Source organism: Biomphalaria glabrata, chromosome 6 (assembly GCF_947242115.1).
Source record: "Biomphalaria glabrata chromosome 6, xgBioGlab47.1, whole genome shotgun sequence".
Lineage (NCBI taxonomy): Eukaryota > Metazoa > Mollusca > Gastropoda > Planorbidae > Biomphalaria > Biomphalaria glabrata.
The window spans coordinates 37,131,702-37,153,942 of NC_074716.1; the positions used below are offsets into that span (position 1 = coordinate 37,131,702).

The 22,241-nt window shown below is 35.9% G+C and overlaps 1 protein-coding gene across 6 annotated transcripts in view; it reads right to left on the minus strand.

Moving 5' to 3' along the window:
* LOC106072180 (uncharacterized) overlaps window positions 1-22,241 on the minus strand; it is an 84,958-nt gene that overhangs the window by 44,674 nt on the left and 18,043 nt on the right. For all 6 annotated transcript variants that reach the window (XM_056033720.1, XM_056033718.1, XM_056033722.1 and 3 more), the window contains exons 4-7: window positions 16,270-16,374; window positions 11,717-11,871; window positions 5,219-5,321; window positions 4,823-4,963 (exon numbers count right to left, since the gene is read on the minus strand). In XM_056033720.1, the coding sequence (XP_055889695.1) occupies window positions 4,823-4,963; window positions 5,219-5,321; window positions 11,717-11,871; window positions 16,270-16,374 (504 nt within the window). The remainder of the gene's footprint in view (window positions 1-4,822; window positions 4,964-5,218; window positions 5,322-11,716; window positions 11,872-16,269; window positions 16,375-22,241) is intronic.

Here is a 22,241-nt window from a genome sequence, read left to right on the forward strand (position 1 = left end):
AAAGCAGGTCAGTACTGACCTTTCTCTCCTAAGGTTTAGTGGACCTACATTAGCCATTATTTCAGCTGCATTTACTGAACTTTTCCTAAAGGTTCTACAGACAAATCTTAGGGCTTGGGACTGTATCTTATCAAGCTATTTAAGAGCTGTCATAGAGCCATAGATTTGCACAGGTTGACTGTAGTGTATCTGTTATCAGACTGCTCTTAAATACCTTGATCGAAGCATGTCTACTCGGGCTCCTACACAATCCAAGTTTCCCTGAGACTTCCTTGATGTGCTCACACATTTTTAGTTTACGATCTAAAGTTACACCAAGGTATTTGGGTAGCTTTTCCATGATGAGAGCCACTTTGTTAAGGGAGAGCCGGAAAGGTTGCCCGAGAATGCCAGACCCGAGCGTGAACAGAGAATAGACAGTCTTGGAAGTGTTTACTTCTAGTCTCCATTTTCTGTGTATGAGCAAGGCATATGGATATCTTCTTGCAACACTTTTTGTAATAGATCTAGATCAACAACAATAAATCTGTGTTATTAGAAATATTTTTACCAATCGCTTTTGTTAAGCGCTATTTCATGCTTTTAGCGTTCTCAATACGCTATGATCCTATTACTTATCTGGACCAGTTGGGAAAATGGAGGGGGGGGGGAATAGAGAAATAAAGGGATATCTGGGTGAATTTTTTTCTTAATCATTTTTTAAAAGCTTTTTTTAAACAGAGGAACATTCTAGGATAATTTCTAACCACTTCACTAGCTAGGTGTGTTTCAAACTTACTTTAAAGGGGACTAGTTCAGCTTATACCACCACCTCAGTCAAGTACAATTTCTTTCCATTGTTTGAGATACGGTATGAAGCCACTTTGACTCTCTAGAGGTAGGCCAGCATTAAGGTGGTGGTAATGTCTATTTGGCAGGACCCTAGCCACAATTTTGCCAGGAATAGATAGGAGGGATATGCCATGATTGATGTTGCATATCTGTCTTCCGTTCCACTTGTACAGATTAACTTATATGGTAAATCTCTGCTAGTTTGGTTCAGCTCTGAACTTTGCAGACTAGACAAGTCTCCTACTTCTTCTTCTTCGTTCTAATTGTTATGTTGGAGTGTTCAGATGACTAGACCAATACATGAGATGAACTGCGCAGTGGTTTCCAAATCAGGGAGATCTCCATATAGTTTTCTTTCTATTGGGGTGTTTTGGGGCCAGTGTCTTATACGGGCCTCTCGGTAAAGAGAGCAGTTTTGGAGGACGTGGTCGGCATTCTCTGGTGATACTCCACATGGGCAGATTTCACTGGTTCCAATTTTGAGCTTCCGGTACATGTGTTGTCGCATTCTGTTGTGTCCGGTCCTGAGTCGAAAGATTTAGACTAGTCTAAATCAACATTTATTAGTTGTTTATCTATCTAATTTCTGGTTCCGCAAGGTTGTCATTGCCAGAAGTGGTAATGGATGTAAGCACTCCAATACCTATAAAATGCTTTCTATTGGCATGCGTCTCAAACAGCCTCTGACAACCAGTCCAACTCCTGGCCTTCACGTGTGGCTCAGATATTGAGACCGGCGGAACTGTTCATAGGCCTACTAACAGGAGAATGGGCAAAGGTGAGTAACTGGCGCCATAACCAGTAAGCTTCGGGCAGGAGGGGCTCGTTAGCCATGGCTGGCTTCCCACCTAAGAGAAGGAAAACTCTGAATTCAAACCTCTGTTGCCTTGCAGCTTTACCCAATCATGGGAAAGGCTTCGGGAGTCAACCCTGAGGAAAAATCAGGAGCTGGCGACCCTAAGGCAGTTTGCAGCACCCAGTGCTACACTCTGGCAGAACCTGCGACGCCGCTGACCCCAAACTGTATAGGCACTGCCGTTCCTTTGGATACATCAGCTGCGTGGAGAGGGGGGAACTGATGTGTGGGCGACATCGTTCCGACCACAGCTAATGCCCAGGCATTCATCTCATTTCCATGAGATGATCCATAGTCGCTTCGCGACTGAAGGAGGCCATAGAATCTATCTAATTTATAAATTGTGTAACTATTATTTTGCACTTATTGTAAGTTACATGATTAATTGTTCATTGTCAATTACAAACTCACTCTGTCTGGTATAAAGTTTTTACAAAGTATATCTCTGACATCTATCTTGGATTGAGCTGAAATTTGCACATTTATTTCTGTTACCTGACAACACAAGATTCAATTATAAAAATTAACCAATTAGTTAATTTAATATTGGTAATTAATTATTTTGTTTGGTATCTCAAACAAGGGAAAGAATTGGTACTTGACTGAAGTGGTGGTATAACTTGAATCAGTCCCCTTTATGGATTGTCGTCTAAGTCTTAGTGAACGCAACATGAAAAATAGGACGAGACTATAGAAACAATAGGTAACTATACAATCTTTCATGTTCATAGTCTCTCCACTAGCAAAGTGGTTACCATGTTGGCTTGATAATGCTGAGAAGGGTTAAACCAGGAGTTCGAGTTCAGGTCGTTCCCCCGCCCCCTTTTTTTTTGTATTTCTATAAATGCTTTTTAGTGTTAGCCTAGATCTATTACAAATAAACAAAACAGGTTACAAAGACAGTTTAGGTGGAAACTAACTCAAAATCGGCCCCCAAAGGTTTCAATATTTTCAGAAAGAATATCAGAATGAAATTCTATCAAAGGAAAATGACAGAGAAGAATGGAAAAAGAAGGTTGACAGATCTTGTGTGGTGCCCTTACGGTCCAGCAGACTAAGGGATAAGTGAAAGTGAAGATGAAGTTAGAATTGAACCTGGCCTAACTGATGTCATAGAATTGATCTAATTGTTTTGTAAATGGTCAATCTCATATTCAAAGCCTCAAGGAAAAAAACATTTTCCTAACATTTTACTATTAATAGTGAATAGTTGTAGAAATGGTGTATTTTTATGACAAAACTGCTTGCACAGTTGATTTTAAAAATTAAATTAAAATTAAATTTTTCACTTTCAGAAAAGAAAAAAAGTAGCAGTTGCATCAGAACTTTGAAAGGTCTAAAATATCATGAAGTCGGATTTTCACTATCTTTACTAGTTTACGAGATCTAAATAGCACGGATAGACGGACAAACAGACCACAAAAAAAACTAATAGCGTCTATTCCCCTTTCGAAATGGAAAAGTGGTTTGAGTGCTGGGACAAGTCTCAAAAAGCCAGTGGAGTCTTGGAGTGCATGAAGTTGGGGATAATCTTGACCTGATTCCATTATTAAAAAATAACACAACATGTTTAGAAAAGCTTTAATTAAATGATTAAAAGTAGTTGCACCTGTTTTGAGCATGACAGAATCTGTATTTTTTTGTTACTTACAATAGCCTATACCATCTACATTTACAAAGGCCATAACTGATTCATTAACAATTATCAATAATTCTCCCATTTGGGATGGATGAAAACATGAAAATTTCACCTGTTATTCTGACCTTGTACCTAAAACAACTAAGCACCATTCACAATTCATGGTAGTGTTGTTGTTTTTTTTCACAGTTTCAGCCCATATATTTTTATACGTACTAATGTTTAATATTTTAAAATTCTACTTCCATTTTTTTAAATAGCAAACTAATCTACTTCCTTTTCGGTCCATTTTTTTTTACAAGAAACATAGAGCCTATCAAATATTTCCATATACAACTGAGAAGCATATTTACATATTCTCCCAGTTATTACATATACTTGGAATAACTAAGCACTTTCAGAAATCAGACTACACACTGTAAATGACCACTATGGTCAATTTTTCCAAACCGGTTTTTGTCCTCTTTAATTCAATCCAATTTTTTATGTTTAATTCTACTTTTCAAGTACATATCATATTGAGTTTATTCTTTTTATTTCCTCTTCCTGCAACCATATCAATTAGAGAAGTTCCTTTACGACTGCAATACACAAAATATTTAATAAAAGCAATAAAAGCAAATATGATATTATTTCTTTTTTCCTATCAAATATTTTGATATTTCCAAATTGAATTGAGAAGTTGAAGAATAGAGATTGTATTAAGAACTTTGGTACAACGTGCAAAATGAAATTAAAAAAAAAAAGAGATTCGAATCATTGTATTGAAAGTGGAAAAAAAAAAGGGGTGAAGAGAGTTTTTAGTGGTCAAACTAAAAAATATATACGCTGGTAGCAAATAAATGAGTGTAGCAAGTGTAATGCTAGTTTTCGATACAAGAAAGTGCATAACACAAACTGCCTTTTATATTTCATTTTCAAGACGTTTTTTTTAAAGGGATGTGCATAAAAAGGTATGCTTAATTAAAAAAGGTATATATATATATATATATATATATATATATATATATATATATATATATATATATATAATATATGTAGAATAGAGAACCTGATTGCATGTAGCTTCAGAACAAGACAGCTGGAGGTCACTCACTAAGGCCGCGGGGTACATATTTGAGACGAAAAGAAAATCCGCTGCCGAGGATAGACTCAGATGGCGAAAAGAAAATATTAATCGACCACAGGCGGACAATGGTTATGCTTGCTCTGAATGTGGCAAATATGTAGGTCACAGCTGGGGCTGCATAGCAACGGGAAATACTGCATTTCTCATTAATCCTCAGTCTCGAAGATAAGCCTTATTATTATTATATATCAAGCCCAACCATAATTAATGAAATCACAGCAAAAATGTATAGATGATTACATTTAGTTGTTAGAGATGTATGGGTGAAGTTAGTTTTCGTGTGGCCTAGAGAGCATTAATTTATTTCGAAATTAGTTATTTCTTTGAGTCTGAAAAGTGGCAGTTATCATATTTTTAAAAGACTGACCTTTTTAATCACCCAATAATCTTGACATTCAGCAGAGTTAGGTTTGACTAACATGGCTCTGCTGGAGTTATCTAGCATACACAGCCTGCTCCAGTGCTCTCGCTCTACAGGCATTTTTTCATAAGGCATATGTGGAGAAATCTGCAGAAATGACACAGATCTAAATAAATTCTTCTAGTACCTAAATTAGAAAGTATTATAAATGATACTTGAGCATTTTTTGTGAGTAACATTGAAATACTTGCTAATAATGTTATTAAAGTGTAGCAGAAGAGTAAAGAATTGTAAAAAAAAAAATAGTTATTGAAATTTTTTTTTTTTTTGAAGTATACATTTAAATAAAGCAACATATTTTTGTAAGCCTGTAAAATGAACCATCAAAAACAAGTGTTGCACCTTTAGGTAATCTAAGAAAATACCATCCAAAACTTTATCATCTGTGAAGTTTTCAATTTTCTTTTTCATGGTAATTAAACTATTTGCTTCAGACAGACTTTCACTGAAATAGAAGTCAACTAGTAAAATAGAGAAAAAAACTTTTAAAAAATCAATCATGTCATTCATTTAAAATATATCTAGACCAGCGTTCTCAATATGTGGGTCATGACTCCTTTGGGGGTCGAATGACAGTTTGCCAGAGGCCCATTGGACTTATGTTGTTTTTTTTTTATTTTACAATGTTAATCTTGACATTGTATTGTTTTTCAATAAGTAGGCTAATCACTATTTTTTTTTTTGTTGTCATTCATAAATATCTTTTAAAGACAACTGAACCACAATAATTTGAAACATTTTAATTGTTTAAATTAATGAAAATTAATGCATAACACAACATTACGTGATCGTTATTTCTATGGTCACGCTTTTGACAAAGCAATTTTGTTTTTTATTAATAGTACGCCATCATTGTATAACATTGAAGCTAAATATTCTTATGATATATTAAGAAACAGTTAGCTTTATATAATAAAGTTTATTTCATTATACTATATAGTTCGTCCATCGTGGTTCGATGATTTTGTCATCCAGGGTCAGGGTGTTGAGGGTGCACCGGGGTTTGGAGCCTCCTCATGTGGCTGGTGAGACCTAAGTGAGCCCAAAATGTTCGGCTGCACACTGCGCAGGTTCTTCCAGCTGGGTCTAATGTCATTGGGCTTGCTTTTTTTCTCTGGCACTTTTCTTCTGCCAGCGCTGTTCTCTTGTCCTCAATAATTTGTGCGCCAGTTTCACAGCGCGAAGCCATGATGATCTATCATGTGCTTCTGTCTTCCAGCTGGCAGGGTCATTGTTGAAGGCTTTCAGAGAAGCTTTGAGGGTGTCCCTAAAGCGCTTTCCTTCCCTTAAAAGGCCATACAGTGAGGCGGTAGTCTTCCATTGTGCAGATGTGTCCTGCTCATCACAGCTGGGACTGTATCAGGATTGTGTGGATGCTTTGCAGGCCCGTTCTTCGAAGGACTTCAGTATCTTTAACATTCCGTTATTTTCTTAGACAGGTCATGTGGAAGTGGTTCAGTTGTTTTTTGTTTTGTTTTACAAGTTTTCTATATACGGTACCGGTATTGTCCATGTTTCTGAGGCATAGAGCAATGTAGGGAGGATGACAGCTCGATAGACCCTTAGCTTTGTACTTGTGGTGATACCTCGTCTGTTCCAGTCATTTTTAGACAGTCTTGGCAGGCCGATTTCATTATCGATCTTTCTGTTTCTGGAGAGTGTGCTGCCAAGATATGTGAATTTGTTTACTGCATTTACATCATTTATCTTGATGCTTGGATCCGAGTAGGCTTACCAGGAGCATGCAAATATAAGACTTCAACCTTTTTTTGTGTTTATAGTGAGGCCAAAATCTGAGCATGCTCTTGAAAAGTCACTGACGATGCTCTGCAGATCATTTTCAGAGCAGGTATTTAGGGCACAGTTCTCAGCAAATAGTATGTCCCCGTTTACTGCTGATTTTGTTTTTGCTTTGAGCCACCATCAAATCTATACGTAATATTTGTTCGCTCATTATCTCTATTTGTGAACGCATCTGTCAGCATAGCAGAGAACATAATACTGAACAGTGTGGTGGGTGCTAGGACACAGCCTTGTTTTAACCCTTTTTATACTTCAAAGGTCTCTGATGGTTCTCCACTTTCCTGGACACACGCCTTCATTAATATTGTATGAATAGCATGAATTCTGCTCCATCCACCGAATTGTTTTTTTTATAAAGGTTTTGATTATTTAATGAAGATATAATAAGTCCGATTCTAAATTGAGACCATGTTAATGACATGCTTCCCCATTCCATTGATTTTTATTTCCGAAAGACGTTTTAAAAAAGTCTTGACTCTCGAAATAAATTAAGAAACTTTTAAAAGATATATTTTTTTGCAAACAATATTTTGGGAAAGGGTGATTTGTCATCTCTTGACGCAGTTAAAGGCGAACAGCTTAAGACAAGATTTACATGGGGCCTACTTTAAATATATAGCTGGAGAGACCATAAATTAATTAATTATTTTTTTTAGGTTGCTTTACTTTGTTTTTGTTTGCAAATTAGCGTAATAACTTAAACAAATATTTTTGCAAATAAGAATGTTCCTCGTAATAAACTCACACGCACGAGCCAAAATGTTTCAGAACAAAATGATCGACACAAACACACACATATATATATATATGTACTAAACGATATATCACATTGATTAATGGGCATTGGTATCATCCACACAAAATTAGGATGTTAGAAGACATAACAATAATTACTCATAATTTATTCCCAACACTAAAGAACAAAAATACTACTGTATTTTTTCTCATAAAAATGTATAACAAATATTGTAGTTGTTTATTTAACTACCGGTATATCATACTACGTGATTTTTAATATAACTTCTTCCCCCCCCCCCAAAACCCCAGGGGAAAATGAAGTTTTAATACGGTAACTATTTTATGTGCGTATAGCGTAAACTATGTATGGCAGCCTGGTCTTGTGGTATAGTCTAAGGAAATGTGATCTCTAGGTTCAAACCTTTCCAGCTGCGATTCCCCGCCATCCTGTGGGAGGTTTGTATTTCTGAGGGAACATTTGAAACCTACAAATCATGAAAGGTCAGATTGCTAACTAGGACCAAGTAATTAACATGCTTCCCAACACACATGATTACGTTCATCAATTTTCCCTACTTTTCTTTAGTTGGAAGTACCGGTACGTTCATCAGTTTTCCCTACTTTTCTTTAGTTGGAAGTACCGGTACGTTCATCAGTTTTCCCTACTTTTCTTTAGTTGGAAGTACTTAAACAAATAATTTTCGCTTCCACTAAAAATTGCATCAAATTTTTTTATAATTGTTTTATTTTGATTTGGACAATATTAAAACCCACATTTACATTATCATGTTAGGAATTTAATAATAATAACAAACTTAAATACCAAAAATAATCAACAAAAATATCTCTTGTTCTATTCATGAAAAGTACATGAGACACAAACACACATACAAAACATGGCCGTGTATCTTTCTTCTTTTTAGAAATAATACAATCCATAAATTGTGTGTTATAAAACTTTCGAGTCAAAACGTCCTTTTTACTATTTCAGAAAGTTAGTTCATTTTGGTAAAGTAAAAATCTCTTGGAAAATAATTAGTCATGTCTGTACAGAAAGTGTTCCGAGCATGTTATGTTTTCTGAATTTCACCATTTGGTACAGAATGAGGCATCAAAAGTCATCTGAGCTCATTGCATGAATTAACAACAAATGTTAATAATTAAAAAATTAAAGTTACAAGAAGTAATGAAAAACGTTACTTTAAGGATCAAATGCAACATGCTTCAATTTGTCTGAATATATGTATTAGTTTTCCAAATAAAACTTCAGCTTTGACAAATACCAGTTGGCCGTTGAGACCATTCTAAAATATGTAATGGACCAGAACAAATTGTGACTATTAGGGGTCACCTAACATAGTATCATTAACAAACATATGATTGTGTATGAAAGTACCAGATTATAGTTATTAAATGTCCTGGGCAACAATACTAATAGATCAAAAAGTATGTCATATTTGCAAAGAAATTACTTTTTTGTTTTCATTCTCCTTTCACCATTGTTTAAAATGTATATCTAGCTTTAAAAAAATGTTTTTTTCAAATGTGGTGATCCTGTTCAAGAACTAAGTATACGGTATTTTGATGTGTGTGTTATATTCTAATCAGAAATCTTGATTACCTGAAGCATCTCTCTTTAATCAAACCAGGGTGTCTTTTGCTACAACATTGGCACTTAGGTGTGTCAGGATTAGTTAAGATGGCGATTATTTATCTCGTCAAATGTTTGTTTAATCTCATTTGTTCCACCTGCCGATGTAAATACTGCCTTCGAAGAACTAAAGGATGCTTGGCCAGATGAATGGAATTTGTATGACAATTGGGAGGACAACTAAATTGGTTGCCAGAGACGAACTTGAAGAGTGACTCAAGATTTCCGAAAGCATTATCGAATTCAGTGGAGGGATGTGACCATGCATTTCAGCTGTCTATTGAAGCCCTCCACACCCCCTTCATTGTCTACAAGTTAAACTCTCATTTCCACAGAGAACAGGAGAACAACATTCTGGAGTACATTGCTGGAGAACGAAGTAATGCTACAAGCAAAGCAAAGTACCTCCAACTTATTTATTGTCCGTAAGGAAATTTGTATTATAAATTATGCATTACAGCAAAAAACATTATAACTATAAAAAAAAACAAATGTACATTCACACAAGACTCACTCATAATTTACTATCGAAAAGTTTATGTAAGATTGTTTCTATTTAGTGATTTGAATGCCAGGGGAACAAAGGAGTTTTTGTGTCTGTCTTTGCTATCGGTGTCTTGTATCTCTTTTGTGATGGTAAAATCACAAAATCCTGAACCAAAGGGGGATTTTTTATTTCTATAATCTTTTTAAAGGATGTTTATCTCAAACAGCTGCCCAAATGGTTTTTTTTTTTGCCAATGACTTTACTAGCAGTATTTAGGATTCTCTGGAGTTTATTTTTATTTTTAGTGCTCAGATTGCCATGCCAGGCAGTGATATTAAAATTTAAAATATTGCCGATGTGAGCGTGATAAAACATAGCCAAGGCCTTTTCGCTAACATTAAAAGAGGACAGTTTTCTCAGTAATAGTAATATTTGCTGCCCTTTTTTGCTGATATAATCAGTATTTGCAATAAAATGTAGTTTATTGGCTAGGATAGTACCAGATATTTAAGTTTGCACTATTTCAATGGTCTCTCTAGCGACAGAAACAATATCAGTTTCCTTCTTTTCCCTACGAAAATCGATTTATTTATTTTTTTTTGACATTTAATAATAAAAAATTATCTTTACAGTATTTTTCAATGTGTTCTATTTCTCTGAAATACTCGTTTTGTCTGAGCTCTCTGAGAGCAGGGCAAGAAGAGCCGCATCATCAGTAAATTTTGTGAAGGAGGAAAAAGGACTATTGGATTGAAAATCATTGGTGTACAAAATGAACCACTATGGCGATGTCACAGCCCCCTTGGGTGCTCTTGTGTTAACTATGAGTGCATTTGATATTACTTTGTTTACCGTAACCTTCTGAGGTCTCTGGGTCAAAAATTCATTAGCCCATAGTATTATATATGGACTAATCTTCAACGCTTTCATTTTGTCAATGGGTAAATGAAGTTGTATGGTATTAAAAGCTGATGAGAAATCAATAAAGAACAATTTTACATAAGTGTTCGGTAAGTCCAGATGTTTGTAGAGACAATTTAAAATATTTAGAATAGCATCGTCTACAACAGTGTACACCTTTACCCTTTTGGTAAGCAAATTGTTAAGGGTCATTTTTACTACAAAGATCATTCAGAAGAAACATTTTAACCAGTTTTTCTAAACATTTAGACACAATAGAAGTAAGTGAAACAGGTCTAAAGTCATTCATTTCCTTTGGTTTCGAAACCTTTGGCACAGGTACAATTATAGATGACTTCCACAGAGGTGGTATCTCATGGTTTAGTAATAAAGTGGAAAAAATCTCTTGCAAAGGTTCAGCTAGTTGTTCAGCACATTCTCTTAAGATTCGCCCCTTTATTCCTTAAGGCCCTTCAGCTTTCATTGGGTTGACGTTTTTGAAAATCTTGCAGACTTGCTCTTTAGTAATCGCTAATTCTAAACAGTTGTTAACTTTGACATCTTCATGGGCTTTGAGTCTTAGATAATTAAAATTGTTAGTGTCGAAACGACAATAGAAATCATTTAACTTGTTGGATAATGTTTAGTCGTCTCTTGTAGCAACATTATTTTTACTTTTGACTTGTGCTACTGCCATTTTGTTTTCATGTCACTTGTCTTTCCTTAACAGACGTCTAGCAGCCAATGTAAGGGAAACAAGCCACTGATGTAGTTTCTATGTGACATTGCATACAATTTAACTTTGTGAAAGTATCTTTCACCGATTTTGATGTGCACATTTGTAATTCAAATAAATGCTATATTTTCAAATTATTCATTGAAGCTGATTGTAAATCTTGCATAAGCTTTTAATAATCATATTTTACGATATCTAAAGTGTTCCCTGCAAAATGATAGAAAAACAATACCATACCAAAATAAGGGGGGGGGGAGGCTCTATTCATATTTTAGGATTTATAAAGTATTTCTTATAAAATGACTGAAAAATATTTTGTTGGGGAACCAATATTAAGTGACTACTAGAACAATAGCAGCAAAAGTAAATAAAGACATACCGGTACTTTGAAAGGGCTTTTGCTACTTGACACCGGCTTTTTACTCAAATGAAATTTAACGCAAAATATATGAAAAAATTTCTAAATAGCAAGATCATATTTTCTTGCTTGTGACAAGTTAGTAAACACATGAACATGTATCTTACATATTTAGTGAAGGTGAACACCAGTAAAATGTACAGATAGGCAATGTACAATCCTTCACATGCCTATACATATGATAAAGGAGTGATCTCTGATCTTCAGTTAAAGAGGCAATTTGAATATGTCCATCTGCCAGCTCTTTAATTCTGTACTTTATCTATAAAAAATTGACAAGTACAATAGTTAATTAAAAAAATTATTTGACTTTTACATTTTCAAAAGCAATATCATTATTGTTATTAATTCCTTATGACATAAATAATTCATTAAAAAGAAGACTAAATAAATATAAATAGTCATTTGTATGTCTTTGCTAGAGATAAAGATCTAGTTAGCAAAGACAAAATTTAGTTATTTCAATAAATACACTTTCATTACGGTACACTGAAAAGCTATTGTGCTTCTTTATGTTATTATTGTTATATGTCCTGAGTACCAGTGTTTTATGAGTCTGCATTGCATATTTCCTTGTTCTTCTCAAAGTTTTTGTTAGCTTAAATAATAGACGTATAAGCTTGATATTACAATAAGGAACACTAAACTTAATAAGTGACGCCAACACTAGACTTCACACGCTAATAATAAACACATACACATCAAAACAATGTGAATAGCTTTAAGCTCTTGGATACCTCTGAAATGTCAATTTCTTTAATGCTTGCAGAGCGAATCTTGAACCTGAACATATAGGGAATTTTTTGCTCTGTGTCTCTTTGGATTTTTGCACATCCATAAGTGCAAGTAGGATTGCAAGGCACATTTGTGCCTTTCTTCAGTCTCATTTCCCTCAATTTCCCTCATAGTAGGGGACCTTGACAAAAGTAACATCTCTACACTTAGATACCGGTACTAGTTCCTCTAGATGCCTAAAGTTATTCTAAACCAGTGGGATGTCTACTTTCCTTAAACCTGAAAACATGCACTACTGATGTGTCCCTAAATTCCTTCACTATTTGCTACTTTAAAGCATTCCATGATCTCTTAAGCTAATTACACATCTTATAGAATTATAGACTCTTGAAAGGAGTAATGTCCACCTGGAGATCACCAAATTATTGTTTTCTAACAGCTTTACAGTGTTAGGCCGTGACCCTCTTTGGCTTTGCTCTCCCTTTACTCTTTATATTTTTCAGAGTATCTTTAAGCCATTTTTCTTGGCCCACCCTGCACTCTTTTTCTATTGCTTAGCTTTTCCAAAAAAAAGTCTATTTGGAATATGTGTGTTTAAAGATGTAGCCTGCCCACCAAGACTGACACAACATCAAAATTATATGTATACTTTGAAGGCACACTCTATGAAGAACTTTTGTGACTGCTGTATTGTTTTTTCATATGATGTTTAAAATTTTCAAGAAGCAGGTCAGATGGAAGTGAGACTTGCAAAAAGCATCAGAAAAGCCATGGCAGAAAAAAAATCAGCAATACAGAAAAAAAAACAGCTCTTCGTGAAGACTAATGCAGAGTCATGTCCTCCGCCCCAGGGTGACAAAGTGGTCATCACAATGGATGAACTTTGCTACCGGTAGCAACTTCTGTGAAGATAACACATTTGGTCTCTTTAACTATCATCTTCAAATTCCTGTAAATGAAGAAAGGACATAAAGATAAAGGCACATTCCTCGTACAAATGCTCCTTTTTTCCTAGTGATATTAGAACACGGAATGGGTTGCCTGAGCCAGCCAGTAAAACAGGTGACTTGGCAGAGTTTAAGTCATTGGTTAACGTTCATGACTAAATGCACGACGCATAGGATGTAATCATGTTCTTTTTTGAAGCAACGTATGTATTATATAAGATAAGATTTAGCTTTGTTAAGTTCATTATCTTCTCTATGCATCTGGTTTTCACAGCCTCCATTTTTCATTTATCCACTGAGCAGCATTTAACTAGAAGCAATGTTTTTTAAATAACTTTTTAAACCATAGAATAGGAGGATGGCATAACACAGGTGCCACCCCCCCGGAAGCTCTATAAAGATCAATGCATGCGTTATTTCACCCTCACTGGTATAGGGGAAAGCAGATGGCATAGATGGCCCTCTCTGAATGGAGAGATCTCACGAAGGCTGCAGGACACATTTAAGGAACAAAAAAAAAAAAAACAAGTGCAGAAGACGAAAAGAAAACTTAAAAGACCTCTGCGGACAACGGCTTAATTTGCAACACTAGCGGATCCAAAACTTCGGAGTGGGGGGGGGGCGATTTTTTTTCAAACCCTAACCCTAACGCCTAGTAAACCCTAAGCATAAACGCGCTTACACATAAGAATGTTTAAAAAAAGTAGTGTTTCTCAACCTTCGGCGAAAAAAAGCAGAAAAAAATTTGTTGAGCCCCGACGCCAAAATTGTTTTTTTGCTTTCATCACTGCTGAACCACATTCTCCTGACATCCGCAGCTCATTATTTATCCTATTCAAAAAAGGATCTTTTGAATAATGTTTTACTTGAAAATATACTAATATGAATTTATATGCCCTTACTACATTGCAAATACAGCCGATTTGTTCCTTGAAAAATAAGATACCTCACATATTATTTCGATTAATACTTTGAGGATCGCAGTCGAAGCCCCGACGCCAAAATCGTTTTCTTGCATTCTTTACTGCAGAAACGCATTTTCCTGACACTACAGCTCATTATTCATCCTATTAAGATAGGACCTTTTGAATAATGTTTTACTTGAAAAATATTCTAATATGATTTTACAGGCTCTTACAGGCTCATCGCAAATACAACCGATTTGTTCTTGAAAAGATAAGATACTTCACAGATTTAGATTAAGACTTTGAGTAACGCCGCCGAAAAAACATCTAATCGAAAAATATTTTTTTTTAAAAAGCTCATTTGTAAGTGATGCATTTTGTTCAATAGGCATGTTTGTAATTTGGTTTGTTACAGAACTATAATTCAAAGCCCTAAAAAAAACATTTTGGAAGTGGGAGGAGAAAGTGAACCAATTAGATTTTACTCTAAATTTTTTGCATTTTTAGTATTCAAGCATAAATTGTGAGTTATTGTCCCAAATTTTTTTTTTACAACAGAAAAATATCAGTTTGAGTAAAGGTTGAAAAGATGACTAGGAAAATAATATTTGGGTTCAGAACTCATCTCAATTGTTACTCTTATAATGAGAAATTTCGTATGAATTCTAAATTTTCAAAAACAAAGTCTTTCTTAAAATAACTAAGATAAATTCGTATACAATTACATAAACTCTATCGCCATATTTGAATTTTCTGTTTTAAAAAAAAAAACGTCATCTTTTCGTCTGGAATGTGGGCGGTAGAGTGAAAACGTTAACCCTCGCTCCTTTTTATAATTTCTGCTTATGATTACATTTGGCATTAAAGAATAGGGATAAAAGAATTCAATTTATAGCATATATAAATTATACTAGTGACACTTTTTTTATTTTGTAATTTCTTAACTAAAATACAAAAAGAAAAAAGTATTGGTTTGTCCGATGGGCGGAAGGCGATCGCATGTATCGCCCCTCCCACCTGGAACAACCCTTTTTCATTTTATATTTACTTATGATAAAATTTGAGATCAGATCGTGTGTCCGACAATATATACAAATGGATTAAAACATCAATATATAGCTTATATTATATAATATTCAACATTTTTTGTTCAAAAACTATGATTTCTCCATAAAAATAGGACCGCCCCCCACTCAGAGGGCTAGAGTGGGGAGGGCAGCAGAAGCAATCGCCCCCCCCCCCTTCCACCTCGCAGAATCAGCTGATACCAGAAGTGTAGCAACATAATATAAAAATTATATTGTAATTCAACTTATTTTGTTCACAAACTATGATTTCTAATTAAAAGTAGGACCGCCCCCCGCCACTCAAAAGGTTTAGGTTGGAAGGGCTGCAGATGTATTCGCCCCCCCCCCCCCACCCAATCGGTTAACAGGGGAACGACATAATATTAATATAAAGATCGGATAAAATATCAATAACTAGTTTTAATTATATAGATATTTAATTGATTCCGTTGACAAGCTGTGATTTCTACAAATACATTGGACCGCCCCCCCCACTCGAAAGTATATAGTGGGGGGGGGGCGGGATTGATGCCATCGCCACCTCCCCATCCCACCAAATCGGCCAACATACTAGAGGGGGGGGGCAAAAAAATCTAAAAATAGGTTGAAATATAAATAATTAGTATATAGTATTAACATAACTAATAAATTCGTATACAAATTGTGTGATTTCTTTACTAAAAGTCGTCCGTCCCTCCCCCCGGATCAGCCAAGTGGGTTAGGGGCGATCGCCCCCCCCCCGGATCCGCCAGTGGTTTGCATTAGATGTGGGAAATATGCAGTTTTGGGTAGTCAAGTGAAGCCATGCACTAATCCTTAATTTTCGGAATCGAAGACTTTGCCATTTTTATTAGTTTTTGCTTCAGTGTTTGCTATACTTTCTTGACAAGTCATTAACTTAAATCATAAGGTTTATGTTAACAGATCCAGAATTTTAGAAAAAATTTAACATTATAAATTTTGGCCTCCAGATTTTCATATAAAAGTATAATATTACTACCATTACCAAGTAGCATTGCTCATTGTCACACGTTTCTTCCTCACATCGGGCTGATTTTTCCAAAATATTTGCCAAATCATTATCTATGGATGAAGTGCTGACTGCCTGATGCTAAAAATATTGAAACATTTTCCAATGAAGTTATGAAACCAAGTCGGCTTCAAGAACATATAACAAAATCCAAAAAGTAATTAAGTATATTCATGAACAATTAAAAAAAAACTTTTGATGTTGCTCCAAAATTGATTAAAAGTACAATTAAAATTGTTAAAAACTTATCCGTGACACAAAAAGTAGTTTTGTAGCTTGTTGCGATATATGGGGAACCATCGCTGGTTGGATGCTACAAAGGTTTCATAAGTAATAAAAAGTAAAGAAAATCTGGATGGGTATATCTACTTTTCATCTTGTGAGATGAAAAAACATCATGTTAAAATTTTAGCCCACATCTTCATTCCTATTTGAATCTAATTATTAAAACTGTAAATAAAATAGAAACCCATTCCGAAAATAAGCTTATCTTTCAACAGTTTTGTGAAACAAAGGATGAGAGATAAGTTAGACTCTTATTGTACACTGAGGTTCACTGGATTTCAAAAGGGAGTTGTACTGCTTTTTTGTTAAGCTCTTTAATACAATTTTGGATTTTTTTTTAATTTTTTTTTTTTTTTTTAGAAACAAGAATATTCATCGCTAGGCGATGACTTAAAGCAGGTTAAACACAAAAAAAAAAGTTTTACATAGTAGGTATCTATCGTAAGTGAATGAAACCAACCTCAGACTGCAAGGAAAGAAATTGACTTTCATTGATTAAGTTATTTTCTCTTTTTATTTTTTCTCTTTTATATACTTTAAAGATACTGGAAATATTTTATCACATTTTGAAAGCAGATTCTCTTCTTTCAGACGATTCGTTGCTGACTTAGCAATGAAAGCTTCGGCATCATCTACAATCACTAATAAAAACTTTTTTTTCAGTTAAATAATCCTAATTAGTCATTGAACTTTGTTTTCTAATATAAAAGCTAGGCTATAGAGTCTGCTGAATAGCTGTTGTAAGATAAAGCTATTTATTCTGGTTTCTGATGCTTTAAGTTGTTTTATAAAACAAACATGTGTTGAAGGAGAGCACAATGAATCAAGAATTTAATAATTTTTGCCAGCATAATTAAAGCTTTTCTATTGCAAACACACTCAGCCTGTCCAAGACATCCAGCCCCTGATTTCATTCTTTGAAGTTAGGCCTACATAAGTACTGGTAATGGAACCTAGCTAGTTGCTAGTGAATAACAGTAGCTTTCGATCTGCCACAGAAGAAACGTTCTGTAAGTCAGGGAACATCAGTAGGATTCCCTTTATCATGCAATATTTCTTCTATTAAAACCTATGCCCTTCTCACTTTCATCTCAAAAGAACTCTCTCTCTCTCTCCTGAATTAGATAGTTCACGAAAAATCCAAGAATAGTCTGTAGGCAGCTTCATTAACAGTTGATTGAGTTTTAATGTGTATAGGGCTATTTAAAGACATTTTAAAAATCCCACATAATTGTAAGCTCTATCGTAAATGTGTGCTTTGAATTTTTTTGGCTCATCGGCACACTTTAGGCCATTTCGTGCCCGTAATCCCTAAACGGTTACTGTTCCTTCATACCACAACTGAGACGGGAAATAGCATTGTTCATGGCATACCTCAGCTCAGTGACCCAATGTTTTGTCGGAATGCACTCAATTCACAACTACATGGCACAAAGCAGCTGATTACCGTGATGTTTGACCGCATCAAATCATTCAGATGCAAGCTGACTTTGTGGGCCACTCAGCTGGCAGATGGAAACCTGGCTCATTTGTCTTTTCTACAGAGCATTACGGTTGAACCACAGCGCCTGAAAGACTACGTAGACATCATCTGCAGACTACTGGAAGATTTTGAACACCGCTTTCAGCAATTCACTGCTCTCGAACCACAGTTTTTCCTTGTTGCCACTCCGTTCGCAGTTGAAGTGAAAAACGTTCCAGAGGAAGTTCAAATGGAACTACTAGACCTGCAGTGTGACACTGTTCTGAAGCAAAAATACGCTGATGTTGGTGTTCCAGATTTCTACCAGTTTCTTCCCAGAGAGAAGTTTACAAACTAGAATTCTAGCGATGTTTGGGAGTACGTACGTTTGCGAACAGTTGTTTCCAGAATGAAGATCAACAAAACAGCATTACGATCAAGACTGACTGGTGAGCATCTGAGAGCGACCTTGCGGCTTGCCACTACACGCGACTTCAGGCCTAACGTCGATGGTCTGGTCTCTGCCAAACACTCTCAGCTGAGTGGACAGAAACATAGTGACGAGCCATCTGCAGTAGGCCTAGTAATTATAGTTGTTTTTTTCGGGGGAACTACAGTTTCTGCTTTTTTATTAGTGACAGAGACAACGTCAACTTATTTTAGTAAACTAAACTGCCTGTGCATGTAATAAACTACACTAAATGTAATTAATAATTTTAAAAACTTTATTTTAGCATTTAACTGCAATGAAAGTAGTTTTCTTAAAATTTGATGAAAAAAAGATTCTCTTTTTGTGGTGCGGCCCGCTGAATGGTTGTTACTTTCCACTGTGGCCCACATGCTGAAATGAGTTTGAGACCCCTGATCTAATCTATAATGTCTATATCTATATTTCCAGGCATTGACGCCCCGACCTATATGATTAGCAAGAACTACTTGTTTTTTTTATTTATTTAGGAGACGTTGAACTCAGAAATACAAATCCACTTTGCACTTTAAGAAGATCTGCTTGTTTGGTGGATTTTGAACTAACAACTGCGGTGAAACCAAACTACACGTGTGCCTGCTTCTTCGTGTACGTTTCTGATTTGTCTTTTAATTGTTGCCAATTATTCATCCGTTCTTGAACCAGGTCTTCAGATGTTGCAGTCTGCCCGACTTAACATAATGGCCACTCAACAGCACATCAGCTATCTTATAAAAGCTTACTGTGACCATGCTAATGACTAAAAGGACCACTTATTATAGATTTACATTCTTAATTAGTTACTTTCTTCATTAACACTTCTCTTTACGAGTAATGCTGACTTCAACCTGTTTAGTCTGCATCCTAAAAACGACGTAAGAGCTGAAGCGTGAAGAATTCTGAAGACTACTCGCTATCAGACAACGCACTGTATCGTATCGTATCGACAAATTTGAATATGAGACAATGAACTTGTTTGACTACTGGCATTCACAATCACACATTTAAAACGTTGCCACGTTGGACATTTTTGAAATACTGTGATTTCTTTCTGGCTTTTAAAGAAGCGATTCTGATCATGCCAACTTTAGCTGCCACTACGTATAGCTTTGAACAATCGTGCAGCAGATCAAAACCTAGTAAACAATACCTGTTACAAGACTCATAACTCTCTGCATAACAAGCTTTTATCGCCAGCTTGTCATTTGCGACGAAAAGCCATTCATCAGTAAAGTTGACTGTTGATGGAATGTTATAGGTTAGGAAGAGTTGTGCCCATGCACAGGGGAAACTACTCCAGTAATTAAGATGACTAATTAAACCTGTTTGTGTTTACCTGAGAGTGTCATTATTTCAAGTGTATTTATATTTAAGTGTCCATCGTAACATGGTGGCAGCGGTGTACACATCTAATAAAGGTAAACGATAACCTAGAGAAACTTGGAGGAAAATATAAGAAATCAGTAGCTAAAATGGCAACTTCTAACAGATATTTCCCAGTACCACAACCGCTATTACAAACAGGCAATATGGCGGCCAATTGGAAAAGATTCAGAAGAGACTGGGATAACTATGAAAAGGCCACGAAACTCACTACAGAGACAGAAGATATACGTGTAGCAACACTAATGACCATAATTGGAAGTGAGGCAGCAGACGTGTCTGATTCATTTGGAAAAGGGCAGGAGACAAAAATAAATGAAATTTTAAAGAGTTTTGAAGAGTTCTATGTTGGGAGAACCAATGAAACATATGAGAGATATGTCTTCAATACGAGAAGACAAGAGGAGGACGAGAACATTGACTCGTACATAACTGCCCTGAAGAAACTGGCAAGCAGCTGCAATTTTGATAAACTAGAAGAGAGTCTGATTAGGGACCGAATTATCTTAGGGGTTAGAAGTGAACAATTGAAGACGAAACTCTTGCAAGACGATAAACTAACCCTACAGAAATGCATAGATGTGTGTAGGATATATGAAAGATCACAAAGGCAAATGATAGATATCAGAGAAGGAAGAAACGAACTTTTGGACAAACCAACGATTGAAAGAATCTCAACATCTAAGTCAGGCCCAAAATACAGGAAGGAATATCAACAGAGTGACAAAGGGCCAAGACAAAGGAAAACATGTAAATTTTGCAAGGGCGACCATGAATACATAAAGGAAAAATGTCCGGCCTGGGGAAAATCATGTCACATTTGTGGAGGCAGGAATCATTTCGCCTCAGTCTGCAAAAAGAAAATATACAGCATTACTCAGGCAAAGACACAGAGTAACATAGACTCAGATACAGAAGAAGATGAAGTTACACTCCAAACTGAATGGGTAATGGCAATGAATGGCCCCAAAAAGCATAGGATGACGGCCGTTATGATGATCAAAACCAAAGAGTCAGATTCCAAGTGGACAGTGCCGCCGACGTCAATACCATAAACGAAAAATATGTGTGCCCAGACCAGATAGTACCAACGTCCCAGAGGTTAACTATGTGGAATAAGACGGTAATGGAGCCAAAAGGAAAAGCTACGTTGGTAACCACCAATCTAAAGACCAATGAGAAATTCAATGTAGAGTATGTGGTAGTACCAAATGATCTAACATGCCTGCTAGGATTATCAACTCTGAGGAAGATGGAACTCATTCACATAAATGAAGACCGATTTATTGCCAAAGTCGTAGCCACAGGAAACAAACATAGAAACATTGACGGACTCGGTGACTTGGGCGTGGCTACATTGAAAATAGACAAAACAGTGAGGCCCAAAGTCCTACCATGTAGAAGAATTCCGATAGCATTAAAAGAGAAAGTCAGAGCTGAACTAAACTCATTAGTTCAACGAGGAATTCTGGAAAGAATAACTGAGCCCACAGAGTGGGTTAGCCAAATGGCATTGGTAGAGAAATCAGATGGCAGTATCAGAATCTGCATTGATCCTCAACCCTTGAACAAGGCACTACTGAGGGAGCACTACAACCTAACAACACTAGAAGACATTTTGGCTGAAATGGGTAACGCCAAGATATTTAGCAAAGTCGACATTCAGGAAGCTTTTTGGCATATCAAACTAGACCCGGACTCATCAGGTCTCACTGCAATGGCGACCCCATTCGGTAGATACAAATGGAATAGACTTCCTTTTGGTCTCAAAGTAAGCTCGGAAGTCTTTCAAAGACATTTGAATGATGCGTTGGAGGGACTAACAGGATGTTTTAACGTGGTGGATGATATAATGGTAATTGGAAAGGGGGATACAGTAGAAGAGGCTCGCAAAAATCATGAGGAAAACCTATCAAAATTGCTCAATAGGCTCAAGGAAAAAAACATCAGACTAAATGAAAAGAAATCAGCATTCCGAAAGTCAGAAATTGTGTTTTTGGGACACATTATTTCCCAGTCAGGAATAAAACCAGACCCAAACAAGGTGAGAGCCATAACAAATCTAAAAACCCCTGAAGACATTACATCGGTTCGGAGATTTTGTGGAATGATACAATATCTATCAAGATTCATCCCAGGTCTTTCAGCAGACCTACAACCAATAACAGAACTGACTAAGAAACACAAGCTATTCGTGTGGTCGAATGACTGTGAGAAAGCATTTAATAGTGTCAAACAGAAGATATCCAATCATGGAAGTTATTTCGACCCGGAGAAGAAAGTAACTATTCAGGCGGACAGCAGTCAAAATGGCTTAGGAGCTGTACTACTACAAGATGACAAACCCATAGC